This window comes from Syngnathoides biaculeatus, chromosome 8 (assembly GCF_019802595.1).
Source record: "Syngnathoides biaculeatus isolate LvHL_M chromosome 8, ASM1980259v1, whole genome shotgun sequence".
In the NCBI taxonomy this organism is placed as follows: domain Eukaryota; kingdom Metazoa; phylum Chordata; class Actinopteri; order Syngnathiformes; family Syngnathidae; genus Syngnathoides; species Syngnathoides biaculeatus.
The window spans coordinates 1,329,450-1,350,714 of NC_084647.1; the positions used below are offsets into that span (position 1 = coordinate 1,329,450).

The window sequence follows — 21,265 nt, forward strand, 5'->3', positions numbered from 1 at the left end:
TACTACGTGCGTTGAAGACATGGAAGCTAATAGGCTCCGAGTGAGCGTCCGGAAAGCTCATACGTAGCGTCTGAGTGCGATGTGTAACCCGACAAAGGAACTTGCTGTTGGCGGCATAGGCGTGACGAAAACGTTGCGTGGGAAAGGTTGCTGCCCCCAGCTCCTCGACCACGCGGGGATTTATCAGGTTTGCTTCCGACCCAGAATCTATGAAAGCCGTCACAGAGCATGAACGGGAGTCCGTTCCCAAGGTGAGGTGAAGAAGGGACCTCCCTGACCCCGTCGCGGTGTACCGCACACTCACCGGAGTAGCGATCCTGATGTCAGAATGCCCTGGTCGAGTCGGGCAACGGGCGATCAATTGTCCCAAACGCCCGCAGTAAAAACAGCGTCCCTCTCGTCGCCGACGTAAGTGCTCCTCCGCTGAGCTGCCAAGCCCCTCCACTTGCATGGCTTCCGGTGAAGCTGACAACACGGGTGGCCGGGAAGCGGAAACAACCAGACTGCGACTCTCCCTCTCCTCCTCCCTCAGGCCCTCCATCTGTCTCTGCACGGTGAGGCGCTGGTCCACCTTGAGGGCCAATGCGATGAGGGAGTTAAGCGAAGGCGGAAGATCCTTGGCCACGAGGTGACCACGGATCTGTGGGGACAGTCCCTCGTAAAACGCGTCATGGAGGGCTTCCTCATTCCAGCGGCTCTCGGCAGCCCGAATCCGGAACTCGATGGCGTAGTCGGACACGCGGCGACGCCCCTGGCGAATTGTCATGAGTGACGACGCCGCCTGGCGTTCCGGAGCCGCATACTGGAACACCTGGGTGAGCGCGCAGACGAAGCTCGCCCATGAGCGGCAGGTCTCCGAGTTACGGCTCCACTCGGCGGTGGCCCATGCCTCCGCCCTCCCTGTCATGTGGGAAATGACGAAGGCGATCCGGGAGCAGTCCGTGGGGAAAAGCGGAAGCTTGCAGCTCAAAGTGGAGATCGCACTGCGCCAGGAAGGGCTTGACGTTACCGGAATCGCCTGAGAACCGCTCTGGTCGAGAGAGCGGAGTGATGGTGGCACGGGGAGGCACAGGAGCGGCCGCGCTAGCTTGGGAGGCTAGCCACGGTTGCAGCTGGGTGCAGAGCTCCTGGATCTGGTGAGTCATACCCTGGAGAGCAGCCTCTTGCACTTGCAGCGCACGGCGAATGGCTTCAGAGTCGGCTGGGTCCATGTTCTTGGCTAGATCGTTCTGTCACGGACGAGACTCGGGGGTGGACCCAAATGCACGACTCAGGTGAGAGGTAAGCAGTGCGGAATAAGCCTTTATTCGTTCCAATGACGGTTACCAGGGAGTCAGTCCAAACAAGCAGCAAGATCAGTAACGGCAGGCTTACGGGGTAGGTCGGGAGACAGGCGTTGGTCGGTACACGGGAGGTAGACGTCAGGAGTACGGTAGTGCGGGAACGAGGCATGAGAGGCAACGATCTAGCAGAGTCTCTGTCGTACCCCGGGTCCTATATGTACTGGGTCTAATCGGAGGTCATGAGGCGCAGGTGTGACCCTTCCGATTAGACGGCCACGCCCAGCCCTGGCTGGAATCCAGGATCATGACAGTCGTGAGCCATTATGACTGCAAAGCCATAACATTTTTTCATCAATTTATCATATTTATGCACAAAATTTATGAACTAGTTTTGAAATCAGGAATCAAGGGTAATGGGTTTTTCAACCGCTGTTCATGTTTGCCAACACAAAAATGCTCCCATCTCAACGTTATCATTTATGGTATCCGACAATTTGAAATTTTGGTACAGATTTTCACAAGAATCATGGAAGTTGTGCCACATAAAATCATGTGGTGGGCTGAATCTGGCCCCCGGGCCTTGACTTTAACACCTGTGGTTTAGCTAAAAGAAGCGTTTACAACTATTTGTGAAGTATCAGAAATTGTTATTGATGTTAATCAAGTTAATATATCGTAGGCTTTTCTCCCTTTCTAGAGATGTTGCTCATATCAGCACATGTGATGATGGTTGTATGGCACTTGCTGAACTGCTGGGATGGAAGGTAATAACTCTTGTGCCTTATATTTCATTGGTTGCATAGAATAAATACAGGGGATGGCCACAAGAGTCAAATCCAATTACAAAATGAGAAAATTCGCAAGGAGCTTTTCAAGGCCACCACCACACATGTAGCCATTTACACGAAGACTAACCGAACAAGTTGGGCCAGCTAAACTCTACAGGTCCTCTACACAAACTCGACAGTCATTCACTTGCCCTGCCTCTTCAAGGCACCAAACCAACACATGGATAGTACAGTACATACAGTAACTAAAATAAAAGTAATTAATCCATCTGTTTTTTGTACCGCGTATCGTCACGAGGGTTGCAGGTATGCTGGAGCCTAACCCAAGTATCTTCTTTGGAGAGGCGTGGTGCACTCTGAACTGGTCACAACCCAATCACACTGCATATATAAACAAAAACCTTATGCATTCCCATTCACACCGACGAGATATTTAGAGTCTTCAACTAATCTACCATGCATTTTTGGGACATGGGAGGAAACCAGAATCCTGCAGATGCCTGGGGAGAACATTCAAACTCCACGCAATTGAGCCCCGATTTGAACCCAGGTCCCCAGAACTGTGAGACAGATGTGCTAAACAGTCGTCCACGGTTTCCTCTGAACAGATTAATGGAATTTTACTTCATATTAATGGGGAACATTGATTTTTGAAAGTACTGTATATGAAAAGAACTATTTTGTTTCTCCACCTGAGATTTCCAGATCATTTCATGCAAATTGCAAGCTGCTTTCAATGTACTGCATCTTTTGAGTTTTTTGTGTATTTAATATCAACATTAGCCACAAAAAACTGTCTCTCTTCTCCAGGTGGAGTTGGAAGAATTAGTGAAGCGGGAGCATGCCAGGATCGATGCTCAGGACAAAGAGGGAAGGACATGTGAGAGCAAAGGTGCAAGCTCTTCATCAGTGGTGTAAAAAGAAGTGTAGTCTTTCGGGTATCTTAGTGGTATTGGAGTTTGTCCTCCATTATGAGCTATATTTATTGTTTACAGTTGAAGCTTTGAGTGCAGGCTAACAAACACAGAATTCCTTTCACATGCCTTGCTATTGTATATGTATGTTTTTTGGGATTTTTTTTGCACTTCAATTACGAGGACTTGCTTCAAAGTTTCTATGAATGATGTAGCCATGGGCTGTTTTTACAGAAAAATACAGATACATTTTTCAGCTGCTTTAAACAATAAATTGACTGTAGACACTGCAGGGTAATGTATACAAGAGTGGCAAGCTGAATTTCTCTGAAACAGTGATCCCCAACACCAGGTCCACAGACCGGCCCGTGAGGTATTTGTTACTGGGCTGCAAAGAAAGAATGAGCAATGTAAATCAATTACTATTGTACTGCGTTTCGCGTGTTAAGTGTATTTGACTTTGAAAATCCAATGGATCTTCGCCACCGCAACAGCTGTGCGTCGCAATTGCAGCAGTTCCATTACTGCTCCCAGCCGACTCGCTAATGGCGGCGAGCTCAAAGAACCAATCATTTCATAAAGTGATTGATTTCAGTTCATAATGTTCACTGAAGATTTGTTCTTTGAACAAAACATTCCTGAAACAACTCTAGATTGCACATCGATCACACGTTACGTTCCTAAAAATAAGGTTGTATTACCGCAAAGAAAAAGAAAGCTTGTTTTAATAGAAAATATCAGGAGGAGCTATTTTGTAACCATTGGAAGTGCTCAATCTCAACAAATGGCAATGGCCTATGAGGTCCCTCAAGGGTCAGTTCTTGGAGCCCTCCTGTTCAGCCTGTGTATGCTACCCTTGGGTCAAATTCTTCAAAGCTATTATAGCTTCTTCAAAACTGTCATATCTATGCAGTTTTGCAGTGTCTGAAGAGCATATCTAGACTGAAGGCTTATATGTGTCAAGCAGACCAGGAAGAAATCTACCATGCTTTTAACTCAAGTAGACTTGACTATTGTAACGGTCTTCTGACTGGACTGCCCAAAAAGTGTATTAAAGAGTTGCAGCTCATTCAGAATGCTGCAGCTCAGGTTCTGACTAGAGGTCAGAGGCCATAACTCAAATTCTAAAGTTCTTACACTGGCTTCCAGCTTTATAATTGATTTTAAAGTTCTGCCACTGGTCCATAAATCACTAAATGGTTTAAGTCCTGAATACATGAAAGAAAGAAATGCTTACAGAATACAAACTCAGTAGAGCTCTGAGATTGACTGACTCGGGTCAAATAGTGGAGTGCAGAGCCCAAGGCAAACATGGTGACTTAGCTATTATGCTGCAAAAAAAAAATGGATGAAGTTGCCTCATAGGTGAAGTCAGCCCCAAGTGTGAATGTTTTAAAATCCAGGTTGAAAACTCTTCTTTTTTTTCCTCATACTTTTTAGAGTATTGCCACTTTTCATTATATTTCTTGCACTGGAGCCTGTTTTTAATTGTATTTTTATATTTTCATTAATATGTATGTGTGTGGGGTGGGGGGGGAGATTACGTGAAATCAGTTATGGTGGTTCCCAGGCAGCTTGAGAAACTGACACTATATCAAATTTGAAATAAAATGCCATGTAATACTTTCTTCACATGCTCATTTCTTGTAAGAATTATACTTTGAAATAAATTACAAGTACAGTACTTAAAAATTGGGAGTTAGTTTTCAGTCACCCTGTATATATAATATGCATGCCACACCTTGACAGCAACTCCTTGAGGAAAAAATGCTTTCTCTAAACAAGTCCACGGTGCGAAAAAAGGTTGTGGAATCCTGCTCTAAAACATTTGATGATCACGTTAGAACCACATTCACTCGAGCTTCATCATATTACCATCCAACATTCTTTCCTTTGGTATGGTCCCAAATCAATATGTTCTGAACTAAAAATGTCCTTTGTAAGTTAATGTGGTGGTTTGTTAATATACTAGTGCAATATTATGAGGGAAACTTTTCCAAAGTCTATAATATATATGTATATTTTTTGCTCTCACTGATGTGAATTTGCTTGGCATTTTGAAAAGCATATGTGTGTTCATAAAAATAATGCATTTATAAGGAGTGACAAATATATGCAGCAACACAAATAAGATCACAGTAAAATTATGAGTGGGGAGATCATCTGGTGGGTGAGCGCAATACTGGCTTGTGTGAAATAATACATAACTCATCTGGCAATAAATTTTATCTTTGTAAAACTCTTGTTTCTTCTGTCATTGAAGTGTTGTACAATTGACAAAATCAGATTGTCACCTTGTTGTAGTTTACACAAACATTAATAAACACACATGTAGAAAATTTTAATCCTCCTTCCCACAAATACATTTTTGAAAAATCAGACCTTTTAACTCAACGGAAAGTTTTGGGGAAGGCCATCTGTTCACAGTTGTCAATTGTTCCAAAACCTTTGCACATGTCCTGTATATCTCATGTATCATTTTTGTGCACTTATTAGATATAGTCATTGTGAACTTTAGAATCCTAAACATTTTATTAACAAAGGGGCAACAACTAAGATTACACAGGTGACTATGGACTTTATTTTTCATCATTTTCTCTGAATTTATTGACCATGTATTCAGTATTTGTTTACAATGGTAAATAAAGGCAGCGACGTTGCTGCTTTTAAAGGAAGACCATATAATGTCACACGTTTTCAATGACAAGGGTGCAGTTAAAACTTTTCCTGTTCTGCTTAGACTTCTGATGCAGGGCTAACCACATACAGAAAGACCGCAGCTGAACCGTTTCACATGTTGCACTGTACGTGCAATAATAGGCAGCAGCACCATGTGCAGCAGACAAAACATTCATAAGCATCGAGCTTTGACAAAACAGTGAGGTTCCCATTTTAGTCTACTCAAATAAATTGCGCCATACAGAACGGAAGAAAGGATTGCATCACATGGAGATCTTTGCAAATTGTATCGAAGAAAACTGTTTTAACATGAGCTAAAGTTACCCAAAACATGTAAGTAAATTCCTGAACCTGTTTTTTTTTTTTTTTTAAATCTGCTTTTTTTTTTTTTTTTTTTTTGAGAATGTGACTAATACATGCACTGCCTGTGCAATTATGTCCAGGGAGGGTCACAGTCCACGGAAAGGAACAATATCTATCCCATTGAGGAGAAGGCTGAGGAAATTGTTTCTGCTGGAAAACCTTCGAAGCTGTCAAAAAGCCTGGTGCCCTGCTGCACCCTGGAAAAGAGAGCAGGCCCATTCCGCCCTCTCTGGAACACCTTCTGGGGTTAGCTGCCAACTTACGCACATGCTGTTGCTCAGTGGTCATCAAAAATCCGTTATCCTGCATAACAGAAAATGCAGTGAAAATTTTAAAAAGATTCATCCAATTATACAAACAGAAGGGAATATATGCATTCTGTATCTGATTCCAGAATTGACATTGATGACAATGTTTAGAATTTTACCAGTACTTTGCAAAAGACTTCTAATACAACATTACCAAAGCAGTATGCATTTTAATAGTTCAATTTATCAGTGGTGAAATAACAAAGTCCTCTTGCGGTGCAGCATTGTTTTACACCAATGCAAATATGTCAAATTTAAATCTCCCTCACAATAATTAAAATGCAGCATTATTTGTGTAAAGTGAGAACTGTCATCGTGTCATACACTTCGCTTCTTGTATTACATTATCTGCCACTATATGAAAAAAAAAACTTTTGTTGTCTTTTCTTAAACTGTATAAGTGAACTTACTCTGCCCAGACTAAAAAAAAAAAAAAAAGTACCACCTTCTCTTTGTGATAAATAAGTAGTTCCTTTTTTCTGGTAGACATCCAATACCAGACCGCATTACTTTCTTGGCTGAATGCAGAAGTAGTGTTGAATATAGAAAGGTTCACATCAGTGCAATGTATATAGAGAAACAACAGCTGAGGACACAACAAGGTACATTTTACGTTTCTATGTTATCAGCTATGCTTTTTTTAATTTTAAAAGGTGCCTTACACAAATCTATGCATTGTGGAATCATCACAGGTCACTGAAAATGGCCTAATGTTAAAAGAAATATAGAGAGGCTGTTGCCCAGCTATTTCAATTGTAACTTGCTCATACATCCAATTACGATGCAGTGCCTTTGAATGCATTCTGTGGCCGGTTGCTTGCAGGGGAGTTCTTTCTGTTTCTTTCCATAGTGAACAGAAAGCCACTTCCTTTGTCAGAGTGTGAACAACACATTCAGCAAAGCTGCAGTGATGTAAGACACAAGAAGATTGCCACTGTGTTTCATTACACCAATAGTGTTTCTCAACCATTGTTAAACAAATCAAATATAACAGGTTAGGTTATATAAAAAAAACATAGTACTTGATAGGCCTATCAATCTATCCATCCACTTTTTACCACTTATCTGAGGTCGGGTTGAGGGGGAGTAGCATTAGCAGGGACGCCCAGATATCCCTTTCCCCAGCTACTTCATGCAACTAATCCAGGGGGATCCTGAGGTGTTCCCAGGCAAGCTGAGATACAAAATCCCTCCAGCGTGTCCTGTGTTGTCCCTGGGGTCTCCTCCCAGTGACAAGTTCCCGGAACACCTCACCAGGCAGGCATCCGGGAGACATTTGAAATCAGAACCCCCAGTTTTCTCATTTGGCTCCTCTCAATGTGGAGGAAAAGAGGCTCCATAATAAGATCCTCCTGAATGACCGAGCTTCTCACCTTGTCTTTAAGGGAGAGCCTGGACACCCTGGGCAGGGTAGAAACATAGATCGACTGGTAAATTCAGACCTTCAACTTTCGGCTTGGTTCCTTCTCTACCACAACTACTCCAGTGAGGTGGAGATCACTGCTTGATGAAGAAAATAGGACCAAATCATTGCAAAAAGCAGAGATGCAATGCTGAGGCCATCAAACCAGACCCCCTCTTCACCTCGGCTGCTCCTAGAAATTCTGTCCATAAACTTTATGAACAGAATCGGTGACAAAGGAAAGCCTTTGTGGAGTCCAACCCTAACCGGATATGAGTCCGACTTACTGCCGACAATGGAGACCAGCATCTGACAGCCTCTGAGATTTGTCTTCTTGACAGACATTCCTGTCCAGCACCCCTGAACAGACCTAACTGGAGAACCTGAGGAGTGTGATCCTCCTATTGTTGGAATACACCCTCCGGTACCCCTTCTTATAAAGGGGACCAACACCCAGTCTGTTAATCCAGAGACACCACAAAGTCGATCATCGAACTGTGACCTAAAGTGTTCTGGTGCCAAGTCCACATGTGGACACCCTGAAGCTTGAATATGGTGTTCATTATGAACAATCCATGATAAGCACAGAAGTCCAAAAACAGAACTCATGGTCTCACCGGTCATTGCCTATGTGAGCACTAAATTCTCCCAGGTGAACGATGGAGTCTCCAGCGGGAGCGTTATCTAGCACCTCCTCTAAGGACTCCAAAGACGGTGGGTACCCTGAACTGCTGTTTGGTGCATAGGCACAGACAACAGTCAGAACCCTTCGCCTACCACGCAGCTCACACTGCACCACACAATTTTCTTCATAGGAGTGTTATTGACTTGCTTTATCAGGTCGCTCACCGATGACCTATTTTTCATGGGTGACCCTACTGGGGGGGTGAAGCTCCAGATAACTTCGCTCCTCCAATCATTGGGACCCCCCAGCCATCCTGATAAGGTGGTGATTTCCAACAGGGGTGGTAGGCCTATATTGCTGTTAAAAGTTTGCAACTATTTAGACTGTTGACTCCCAAAAGATAATCACCTCAATTTGTCAATATACTGTAATCTATAGTTATGTCAATGGTGTTTTCCTTGAAAAAAAATTCCAAGTGCCAAAGAAGAACTTTATTTTAGTTCATTATCATTTCCTTTCTGTTTTATTCTTCTTTGAAGATAGGAGTTCAAATCTCAGATGATACACATATTTGTCATGCGAAAGTAATACAGTATATTCCTATGACAAGTCATCCTAAACCCAATGAACTGAGTACTGTAGTAAGAGTGTTGATAATTCATTCTGAGCCATGATGAGTAAATATCCATCACTGTTTCCCACTTTTTCAAAACACGGAAACACCTCATTTCATATTTAACCCTAGAGAATCCACTAGGTCACAATTTTAAAAGAGGATTTTGATGTCTTGGGTTCTCTAGGGTTAAAGTGCATCCTTAGCTACCATACCATGTACATCTATAATATATGATGCCTCTCTTGGTTAACCGATTCATGTGAGAGGCCAAAAAAGAAAACATTGGATGGTACAGTATATGAAGTCTCTGATGGTTGTTGAAAGTCTCCGAAATGCGAATGGCTGAGACCATTATGGATCAGATGTTTTGTATTCTAGATACTCAGTATCTCTGAAAATGCCATATCATTTCAGACATTACATTTAAAAATTACTGTATAGTGGTAGGCCAACAAAGTGTGGAAAAAGTTGAGTTTCTTGGTGGAACTGTCAGTTGCAACTGGCTTCCATTAGCATGTACGAGTGGTGCATTTAACCTACTGAAGTTCCAGAAACAATTGTGACATCATGGTTCACTTTCAAGATTAAATTAATCCCTTTATCATCATTTTCTACTTTCCTTTTGTTTTGTCATTTCTTGAATGGTGTTTGTCAAGTTTTCCCAAGTTTTCAACCACGTTTCGGGTACTGAAATTAGTCATTGTCATTCTCCTTCCAGAGTTTTGTGATTGTGAGGGACTGTGTGACATCTCTGCCCAGTTTCCTGTGTGTGTCTGCTGGAGGAGAGGATGAAGCTGTTCTTGAGTATAAACTCTCATGCACAACCACAGGTATGGACAAATATTGATACTGAACTTGGCTCTTTAGGAGTATATATTTATTGAAACAATGACTCTGATGCATACCTATCAGTTTACCTTCTTCTAAAGAGGGAAATACTCTCATAAAACAACATGATTCCTCCATTTAGTTCACTTATCCATGGTCAGGACGCGAGGGCAGCACCGTTAGGAGCTCTTCCGGGGGATCCTTAGTTGTTCTAAAGTCAACTGGGAAACATAGTCTCTCCACCATGTCCCGGGTCATTCTCAGAACCTCCTCTAATTAAGAGGAGCCCAGAACACCTCACCAGGGAGCCGTTTGCGAGGCATCCTAACCATATGCCCAAGCCACCTCATCTGACTCCTCCTGATGTGGAGGAGCAGCATCTTGATTCCGAGCCCCTCCTTGTCTCTAAGGGAGAGTCTGGACCAAAACCTTGTGTTCGTAGATGAGGGTAGGACCATAAATCAACAGGTAAATTGAAAGTTTCTCCTTTTGGGTCAGCTCCTTCTTCACTACATGAGACTGATACAGAGCCCGCATGACTGTCGACACTGCAGCAATCCGTCTGTTGATCTCCCACTCCATTTTCCATCACTCATGAACAAGACTCGAGAATACTTCAGATCCTCAACCTGGGTCCGGATTTCATTCAAAATCTGAAAGGGCACACCACCCTTTTCTGAATGAGTACCATTGTTTTAGATTTGGAGGTGCTAATTCTCATCCCAAACATGTCATACTCAGCTGCAAACAGCTCCAGTGAGATTTGAAGATCGGAGTTTGATGAAACCAGCAGAATCACATCTTCTCCGAAAAATAAAGATTTAATACTCACCAAACAGGAGTCTCTCAAAATCTTAACTGTGCCTAAAACTCTGCTCATAGGGCTTATGAACAGAATTGGTGACAAAGGGCATATGTCGTGGAGTCCAAAAATGCGGACCAATCTCTGATGCTGGTCTTACAGGGACAGAACAGTCCATACCAAGGGGGCCCATAAGACTTTAGGAATTCTGTGATCTTATCCACCCCAGGGGCCATTGCCACCAAGAAACTTTTTAACCACCTTGGTGACCTCAACCCCAGAGATAGGTGAGCCTGCTATAGTATCTCCAGAGTCCACTTTCTCATGGGAAGGCATGTCATCGGAAATGAGGAAGTCTTCAATGTATTCAGCCCACCGCCTCTCAATTGAAACTGGCAGTGCCCTTTTCCCACCATACACAATTTGGTATCCTTCCTGAGACGCTTGATTGTGGACCCGAAGGACATCATGTTCAGTTTGACAGCAGAATGCTGGTGTCAACTAACATGATCGGTGATTCCCACATCAACTGCCTTACAGCCACAGCTCTGTTCGCCTGCCTCAACAATTGAGGCATGGGAGATGGTCCACTTGGACTCAGATGTGGGAGAGATTCTGTCAGTGGTAATAGTTGGAGCTCCTTCTAAATAGGGAACTCTGCCCTCGCAGTACAGGTCAGCCAGGCTCGATAGCCATCTTGCCTCACCATCAGAACCAACTCATCACCAGGTGTCAGTTTACAGCTCTGCAAATGAGGGTCTAAGACAGAGGTGTCCAACTCATTTTTGTCATGGCCACGTCTTCCCTTGGAGGGCCTTTATGACTGTGAACCCATATGAATAAATTATCACTTTGAATAATTGGATATATACACCAAATGGATGAGTAACTAGTTGTAAAATCAGACGCCTTTAAATAATGTTAACTACTACGATTCTTTTCTAAGCAGGATTGCAAACAAAAATGCTTGCAATACCTCTACGTTATTACATTGGAAGACAATTAGCAACTTTGATTTGTTTTCACAGGCCATATAAAATGATGTTGTGGAAACGGCTGGCCCACAGGCCAGCCGTTTGACACATGGTGTAACACGTGGCCGCAAATGCAATGACACAACCACAAAGCTGATCATCAACCTCCAGGCTCGGGTGTCCTGGGGCCAAGTACACATGTGGACATTCTAAAGTCTGATCATGATGTTCGTCAACATAATCCTTTACATTTACTTGTTGTCTTGGAATTATATCATCTAATTCAGAATGCAGTCATGACTGACTAAATACACATGTCCGTGTTCCAGTGATGTAAGACACAAATTTGTCAGAATCAAGTCATATAAATTAGGTTAAGTTAATTTTAGGAAGTGGACACCCTTTTTAAATATATTTTACCATCTTCAGAATTGTTTTAACCTCAAAAGATGATCTCTCGATTTGTAATTTGTTTAGCATTTATAATTGTTGTGCCTACATGTACAGTATCATAATTTTTGGTTGTCATCAGATATTTTGCTCCAAAACTTGCTTTGTGTTATATTTTAATGATGTTACACTTGTCACAACCGACCCAAAATACGTGTGTGGAAAAAATGTAACACCTCTCTTTGAAATGACCAGCACTTGATCTGTGTTTATCGATGATGTTTATTTCAAGGAATACACACACACATACAAAAAATATATATATTCTGACTTTTACACTTCCCACTATTTGTCTGGCAGGTTTTCAGCTGTCAAAGTCTCTTCTTTCTTTCCATGACTTGGCTCAGCTGGTGTTCTTCTACTCTGTAACCAGGTGAGCTCCTGATGTCTTTTAGTTTGCTCTGTAGTTAGAAACCTACGCTATTCTACTGAATAGAGTACAGATATCAAGGTAAAAACCAGGTCAACTGTTACGCACCAATTGCAGCATTTAGTACACATGAAAACCAATGAATAAGATGTACACGAAAAAAAAAAACATTATTTGCAAAGATAATAATGCTTAGTTTTGACAGATGGTGTCAAAAGGTATTCAAACATGTTTTTTAGTAGTAAAGTAGTTTTACAGTGGTATAGAATTGCACCTAATATTTCCCCCGCTCATTCAGGTATTTTATAAACACTTCTGAGTACAATACATTGCAGTTCTCCAGCAGCAATAAAAAACATTATGAAGTGAACACCAAACAGTGTTGTCCAGTAGTTAGTATTATTATGTACGTGCATTTATAGATGCAGGTGTATTGATACCTGTATTAGAACTCATGTCAACACAAATATTGAATGTTGAAGTAATATAATTCAGCTGCTTGATACCTCGTGTTTTTAGAGACGTGTTGGCTCACTGTCTAATGATTCCTCGTTGGTTGGAAAATGTGTCTGAGCGCACCAAAGATCGTCTTTCTCAGCTTGAACCCCGTGAGTCTTCCAAAGTCTCATTTTATCGTCCAGTTGCATGTACTGATCACAAAAAGCTTGCTTGATTGCATGAACCAACTCATAAATGTTGAATCTTATTTCTGTACTATAGAAACCTGGCTCAGCACACCACCTGACCAGATGTCTGATGAAATGACCCACATGGAGCCAAACACTGTAATGTGTGCCATACAGGTACTATAATGATTCGTGGTGTTTTATTGAGAGAATAAAATTAACTCAAAACTACTAATACACAATTAAAACAATCTCCTTCTTTGTATGTGTGGGTGTGTATTCTCGTGTCAAAAAGCTCATCAGTGAGTACTGCTTTGTTTATGTGAATGTAAATATTGAAGCTAATTGGCTTGTGTGTCTATTTAGTTGACCTCCACCAATGGGGCATTGTGTGTCATCAATCCGCTCTACCTGCATGAACACGGCGATGACTGGCTTTCACATCAGACGACTCATTTGCAGTGCACCTCACAGCCGACACATTTTAAGCGAGAACGACGCCTCAGTTCCACTCGAACATGGGCCGGGGCGAGCCTGATTGGCAAACGAGCAATTTCTTTGGACCGGGAAACTTCTAATGGCACTACTGAGTGCTCAGGTTGCTTCATTTTTGTTTAAAAAAAATCACATTCACTCATTTGTTTTAGAGTATTTATTCTGGAATGGGCGGCACGGTGGTGCAGCTGGTAAAGCGTTGGCCTCACAGTTCTGAGGACCTGGGTGCGATCCCGGCCCCACCTGTATGGAGTTTGCATGTTCTCCCCGTGCCTGCGTGGGTTTTATCCGGGCACTCCGGTTTTCTCCCACATCCCAAAAACATGCAACATTAATTGGACACTCTAAATTGCCCCTAGGTGTGATTGTGAGTGTGGCTGTTTGTCTCCATGTGACCTGTGATTGGCTGGCAACCAGTTCAGGGTGTACCCCGCCTCATGCCCATTGACAGCTGGGATAGGCTCCAGCACGCCCCGTGACCCTCGTGAGGATAAGCGGCAAAGAAAATGGATGGATGAATGGATATTCTGGAGTGATGTGCTCACATCTTGATCATCTACAGATTTTTGTGAGTTTTCAATTTCACCCAAAGGCTGAATATCTCTCATGTATTGTGAGTAGCGTAATTTGTGTTTCATGTTTAGGACTCGTCAGAGCTAAATCAGAAGATTCCCCACTAACTTCATCAATGTCAGCTCTCCAAGGAGGGGTTGTCCTCAGGCGCATAAGCCAAAGTTCCACGTCCAGGCTTGCCAAGAGAGGGAGCACAGGGAACATACTTCCTTCTACTACTGAGCTGCAGAACCGTGCCAGCCCTGGGTCTCACACCCCTCACAGAGTGTCCTGGATCGAGGATGGATTCTTGCTGCCTCCACCCCAGAGGCCGTCCTCCTTGCTTCACCCTCTATCCCCTGAGCTCGACTCGCTGTCCGTTAGCAGCATTGAAGAAGAGCTGGAGGATCAGTCGCCAAGCTCAGCGGCGCACCACCCATCGGCCCATCGGCTGGCCGGCAAAGTCATACAACGCCTCTCAGCGGTGGGCCAGGCTCTTGGGAGCTTGGTGTGTCAGAAGAAGAGGCTGACCCACCGTGTGCTGGATCTGAGCGAGAAGAAACATGGGTCCTTTGCAGAGGCTGTAAGACAATTTGTAGAGGCGACGCTGCAGAAAGCTCCTGATCCTGGTGGCTTGAGTGGGTCTGAGTTCTTACAAGAAGTGAGATCTTCACTTACGTCGCTGAGGGAGACTCTCTTGGACTACCCTGACATCCAAGCACTCCTGGATAGTATGACTGACCTTAGTGACTCAGAAATAGGTGAGCGAAGGCATAGTGACACTTTTCCCTTTCTGCGCTCATTGAAATGTGCCAATAAATATTAACACACTTACATTAATCAGGGATGAGAATTTTCCGCCGATCGGCGGATTTCTGACTTTTTCAGACCAAAATGACCATTCTCGAGATAAGCGCAAATCCGTTGAGAAAATTTTGGGGGGGAATCGTGCGCCTGCCTCTTGGTGGTGGGCTCCGAGCTGCAAGTTCAGCTTAGTGCTAGCACAAACACGACTATCATATGCCGTTCTCACTTGCTCGGTAGTATAAATATTTGCATTTTGCGACATAAACATTAAAACTTGTTTGTGGCACATTACTCGATTGGACAACAGAGTTATACAGTATAACGATCCAATCATGTTAGTGGTTAATCAAGTTTCACCATTGCCATGTACATGTGTTCTCGGTTCTCAGAAATCTCAGTGTAACTTGTTAGTTAGCCAAGTAATGGGACTTAGATGGCGCAAACTGAGTGACGGTGTGTTCAAAGTTTTACGATTCCGAAAGAGTTAAAAAAAAAGGATGAAGATCGAGCGAGGGCAATTGACAAGGATTCTGGAATCTAAAACTGTTTCAGACGGGCATGGCTTGAAAAAAGTGTAACCGTGCAGATAGGACCGAAAACGGTATCAACGTGTCTAACCGAACACATACAAAAAGTGGACATTCCCGGCAAGGTGCTGTGCACTCTGTGTTCAGAGGAGCAAAAAATATCAACCCCCCCATTGACAGTCATTTTCAGTGTTTTTCCAAATTGGTCATTCTCGTCCCTGATTAATGTTATTACACACATTATTATCATTAGCAACATGTCCAATAGTCCAATTCAGTAGCATCCATTAAAAGAACGAGATACAAAATCTGCCTTGACAAAGTTTCTGGATTTTTTTTCTTTTACATTCTGTTACAATACTTTGTTTGTGGAATTGAGTTACATCATACTGTTTCATAAGATACAATATATCAAAATGTTAAAAAAGTGTACTCAAATATATTAATGTATAATCTGAGTAGTAAGGGAGTCCGTTTATTTTTATAGAGTTTTATTTTACAGTAAAAAATTGACTATGACTTTTTTTTACATTCATACACCTACATGTCCATTCATATAGTGTATACTGCTTCTACTACTAATAATAATAACACAAATAACAATAAAATCTCATGTATAGTAATACAAAAAGCAATAATTTTTTGTTTAGATGGGTCATGCTCAAGATGCCACCAATGTGGACACCCATAAGAATTTATGGGAGCTCTCACCGTTGTCTGTTTGTGTGTTTCATTTCTTTAGACTCGCTGGTGGAGATCTCAGTGCATAAGGTGGCCCTAAAGCCTGTTTCAGCTCATATCTACTCTTGCCTACACGTGTGGCGCACCACTGACAGCAGTCTGCAACGACTGGAGAACAACCAGCGTGTTCTGGAAGACAACGGTGTGGAGGCACTCGGAGCGACAGCTGGAATTGGCGTTCCTGACTCCGTCACCCTTGAACGGATTCAACAAAGGTGGATGAGTATGCATACGGCCTACTCCCCAAACAAAAAGGTCCATATACTGCTCAAAATCTGCAAGACTATCTACCACAGCATGAGTACCAATGCCAGCTCAGGTATCTTAGGGCTTTTTCAAGCACATGGCTATGAAATTCATTCCCATTGTGGTAAAGTAATAATGAATCCCACTTTCCCCTCTTTCAGATGTGGTGTTTGGAGCTGATGATTTTCTGCCTGTCTTAACGTGGGTGCTTTTACGTAGTCAGCTGGTTAACTTGCAGCTAGACACGGATTACATGATGGAGCTGCTGGACCCAACACAGCTGCAGGGAGAAGGTATAGAAGATACAGTCAGACTTACCTTTAAGCAAAAAGAGCTTTACAGTAACACCATAACACAAAGATCATGGTTTATGACTTCCGTCTTTTCTTCAAATACGGTGTCAATAAATTACTTTAAGCAAACAATAATCACTTGTACTGCTTGCTACCATAGTAGTACCTTAGCAACAGTTGTGATCTGTGGCCACTTCTGGATTAAAGTGCTGAAGCAGAGTGTAGAATGGAGAGTTGTAAAATTGGATATTTTGGATCGAGTGCTTTATTTTTCCTTCCTGACATTATATTAATTTCTGATCTCAAAGATCATAACTGGAGACGCCTACCATTTAGTGCAGCGAATCCTGATCATGGTGCCGTGGCATATTAGTGTGCTATGAGAGCGGTAAGAAAAATCTCATTTTAAATTGGTGGATGTCTTCAATTCCTGTGAATAGATCAGCTGTATGTTTGACTAAATGGGCCCAGATTGTGAATAAATTGAGAAGAGGTCATCCTTATCGCTGTATCCTTCTTGTTTAGTGCCATGCTATGAGATGTTTCCTATCCAAAATAAAGCTCGATAAAGGGTGAGAAACACTGGTAAACTGTGTCTGCTCAATGCGGATTACCATATTTGGACATCCATCCATCCAATTTCTAGACTGCTTGTCCACACAGGTGAAGTGGACCCTTTGGAACATACTGTATTCAGTACACACAAGCAACCATTCACAATAACAGCTCTGTTCCATTCAGCCGTTTTTATGACGTGCTTATCATCAGTCGAGTTACGGACGTGGTGGAGGCTATCTCGGTTATCTTCAGCTGAGACGCCCTGAATTGGTCACCAGCCAATCACAAACAACTATTCGCACTCACATTCATACCTCCAGGCAATGAACCTATAATGCATGTTTTTGGGATGTGGGAGAAAACCAAAATACCCGGAGAACATCCATGCAGTCACGCGGAAAACATGCAAACTCCACATAGGCGAGGCCAAATTTGAACCCAGGTCTTCAAAACTATGAGGCAGATGTGTCAACCAGTCAGGCACCATTATGGGCAAAGTCTTCAATCAAATGTGTATGAAAACCAATGCACAAGATTCAAACCTTGAACTTCAGAGCTGTGAGGCAAAGGTGCTTACCACAAGGTTATGGTAGCTTGTTAAATATTGGCTGTCATATTAATATGTAGCCATCTCAAAAAAAATCTCAAAATTGGTCCCTTAATCTCTGTCCACGTGAATGTATGTTAGATGTCCCATTGCTTTTAGAGATTTAACTTTTTTTTTTTTTTTACCCCCCTCATCAACAGGTGGCTACTACCTCACCACCTTGTACGCCGCCCTCTACTACATCAGCAGCTTCCAGCCACGCCTGGCTGCCCGTCAGCTTAGCATTGAAGCCCAACACTCTCTCAGCCAATGGCATCGCAGGCGCACCATGCACGACAACCAATCCCGCCACAGTACACGCCGACGGACCATTCGCAGACAGGCGTCTCCTGAAAAATCTGCACAGGCTTCGGACGTTGAGAGTGGGGCTTTTGAAGAAAGTGGGAAGGATGAACAACACCAGGAGACAGAAAGCAGCACAAAGGCTGATGGAGAAGACACTGAGCAGCAGGATGGACAACGTGATGATTGCGCTTCGGGCGAAGAGGAAAGGACATAACATTAAAAATGTAACAATTGATTGGGGATTACAAAAATGGTCCAGTTATCCATTAAAATACTCAAATTATAAATCTATACTGCGCTCAGCCTTATCTACCACACAGATAAGGCTCAAAGACCACAAGAAAGAAGAGAGATAAAGATATCGATTTAAGCGCAGGAAAACCCCTCCACAGACTTCACAACTCGAGAAATCTCACTTTGGTGACTGTAATATAAAGCATGCAAGCCTAACTTGAGTTTTTCACATCCAACTACAAAACCAAATCAACCCTTACATGCTCTTAATTTCACACACACACATTTTTTGCTGGTAAATTTAGAAATGGGACAAGAATACTGTATCCTCTTCATCATTTTCTGCTGCATATAAAATCTTCAACTACTGTTCTTTTCAAACTGAAGTGAGTGCGGCTGTTTCGATGTGCCCTGCGATTAGCTGGCAACCAGTCAGGGTGTACCCCGACTCCTGCCCGTTGACAACTGGGATAGGTTCCAGCACTCCCGTGGCCCTCGTGAAGATAAGCGGCCAAGAAAATGGATGGATAGGAAGAAGATGCAGTTTTTAAAAAAAAATAATGAAGCATCCAGAGACTAAAGCTTGCATCGTGTCAACTGTCTTGGAACATTGCAATGGCCCAAAATCACTAAAATGCCTCAGTGATGTCGCTGAAATCTTGTGTCCTGAAAACAAATCTTAAACAAATGCTATCAGACCTGTCACACACTGAACAGAGACTATTGGACATTAACACGGCTACTGATTCACAGGCGCACACAGACCTCGAACCATGTGAGTTTTTTAGTGCTGCATTAGATGGGATTTATGACACCCAAGACTTAGTTGAACTGATCATTTATCTGTGCAAGAGAGCACAGAGTTTATTTTTTTTTATTTCTGACCTGTGGCCTTGGTACTCTGATGGATGTGGTGAGGGAGGACATGAAGACTGTGGGTGTTAGTGAGGGAGCTGCACGGCTTAGATGGAAAAAGACGACACGCTGTGGCGACCCCTAATCAGGACAAGATAAAAGGAAAAGAAGAAGAAGAGGACTTTGGTACTGTGTAAGAGTCAATTTTTCTTATTATGTTAACATTTACTATAAATCTGGCTGAGCAAAGGTCCATATAAGGAGGGAATGATGTTCATGTGTATGATGTGGCTCTTTGGCCCACCCTACACTACACTATTTAATCCATTTTTGACGCACGGTGGATCAGCTGGAAAGCATTGGCTTCACAGTTCTGAGGTCCAGGGTTCAATCCCGGACCCGCCTGTGTGTAGTTTGCACGTTCTCCCCGTGCCTGCGTGGGTTTTTTTCAGGCACTCCAGTTTCCTCCCACATCCCAAAAACATGCAACATTAATTGGACACTCTAAATTGCCCCTAGGTGTTATTGTGAGCGTGACTGTTTCTCTCGATGTGCCCTGCGATTGGCTGCCAACCAGTTCAGGGTGTACCCTGCCTCCTGCCCGTTGACAGCTGGGATAGGCTCCAGCACTCCCGCGCTCTCATGAGGATCAGCGACTAAGAAAATGGTTGGATGGATGGAATGTTATTTCAGAAGTGTGTGTCAAAGTGGTAACACTGTACTAATCGGTGCTGAAAAGTTAGCGCTATTTCAAAAGCTGTCAAGGATGTGTATACCCTTGGACTGGTCACCAGTAAATTGCAGGACAAGCAACCATTCAAACCAATACTGTATGTGCCGTTTGGACTAGTCCACAACTAAGCCGCCATGTTTTGGGAATTTGAGAGAAAGTTGAACAGCTCAGTGAAAACCCACACAGAACATGCAAACCCCACAAAGGAGGCCCTGAGTCCAAATTCACGAGTGCGCTTTATTGTTGTGTGCTCCATGAGCTCAAATCACAAATGGAATAATTAAACTACATTAGAAATTTTGGGGGCGAATAATAGCAATGATCATGGAGCTCCGGAGTTCTTTCTTAAGAGATGAATCCATCAGTTCATTTAGGATCTCCGATTTGTATACTACATTATACTGTATAGTTGATGAGGACAACAGCCGAAACATCAATAAGTCATTGTTCAGCTCAACTGATTTAAAAAAATGAAGAAATAAGCCCAGTGTTACAATTTCAAGCATGTATATGACCTCATTGAAGTAGATGATTAAACTACTCAAGTCCATCCCACCTGTTGCACTTTTTGTTTTCAAAAGACTGATTGTAAAAATTTGCATGTTTCAAAATGAAAGTGGCAGCAGGTGACATGATGTCGCGGTTGTGAAGTGCAAAGCTGCTGTTCCTTCCGCTGTTGTTGACCTGACTTGGAGGTCAATAAAAAAGAACAAAAGAGCACATTCACTAGCAGCGAAGGCACCTTTGAAGCTATTACAAGAAAAATGATTGAACATGTGACTTGGTCGGGGACACATAGAGCCATGAGGACATTGAGAAATATTGAGAGTAAAACCGACTTTAAGCTTGGAAAAGACATTATTGATAAACTTTTACAGAGCAGCAGTAATATTACAACTACTAGAGTGCCTTAGCAAGCTTACACATGCAGTTGAGGGATGGCCCAGGTACTGTATCCTACTTGCTATGGGGGAATTTGCAGTACTGACAAACAGGAAGCGAGTAGTGTGTTGGAAGTTGTACCCACACAAGTACTATATGTATGTACTATATGTATGTTGATGCTGAAATCAGGACCAGATGTGACCTAAAAAAAAGAATAAAAGCAGACCTGAAAAACCTCATTGAAGGGTTAGGGTTACTTTGTACACTTCTCTTTAAACATCTGTAGTTATGTTAGTAACATATTACCATCCTTATTCACAACACCAAACTTTCAAAACTGTCAGCATTTGAATTTTGTTATTCATGACAAAGTCATCAACACCAATTTTATAACCAAGATACTTGACGGATGCAGTTAA

General features: G+C 42.7%; 1 protein-coding gene across 8 annotated transcripts in view; it reads left to right on the forward strand.

The window, feature by feature from the left end:
* Nucleotides 1-21,265, forward strand: part of LOC133504523 (NAD-dependent protein deacetylase sirtuin-2-like) — a 31,943-nt gene extending 10,678 nt beyond the window's left edge. The window contains exons 2-12 of one of the 8 annotated variants that reach the window (XM_061826820.1): nt 1,981-2,047; nt 2,882-2,963; nt 9,697-9,808; nt 12,333-12,405; nt 12,922-13,010; nt 13,123-13,205; nt 13,395-13,626; nt 14,168-14,836; nt 16,152-16,469; nt 16,558-16,689; nt 17,995-21,263. In XM_061826820.1, the coding sequence (XP_061682804.1) occupies nt 2,913-2,963; nt 9,697-9,808; nt 12,333-12,405; nt 12,922-13,010; nt 13,123-13,205; nt 13,395-13,626; nt 14,168-14,836; nt 16,152-16,469; nt 16,558-16,689; nt 17,995-18,353 (2,118 nt within the window). In that variant the 5' untranslated portion in view covers nt 1,981-2,047; nt 2,882-2,912 and the 3' untranslated portion in view covers nt 18,354-21,263. Of the gene's footprint in view, nt 1-1,980; nt 2,048-2,881; nt 4,614-6,107; nt 6,274-6,848; nt 6,938-7,185; nt 7,248-9,696; nt 9,809-12,332; nt 12,406-12,921; nt 13,011-13,122; nt 13,206-13,394; nt 14,092-14,167; nt 14,837-16,151; nt 16,470-16,557; nt 16,690-17,994 lie in introns of those variants that run through there. The other 7 variants (XM_061826818.1, XM_061826821.1, XM_061826824.1 and 4 more) reach the window with 7 other exon arrangements.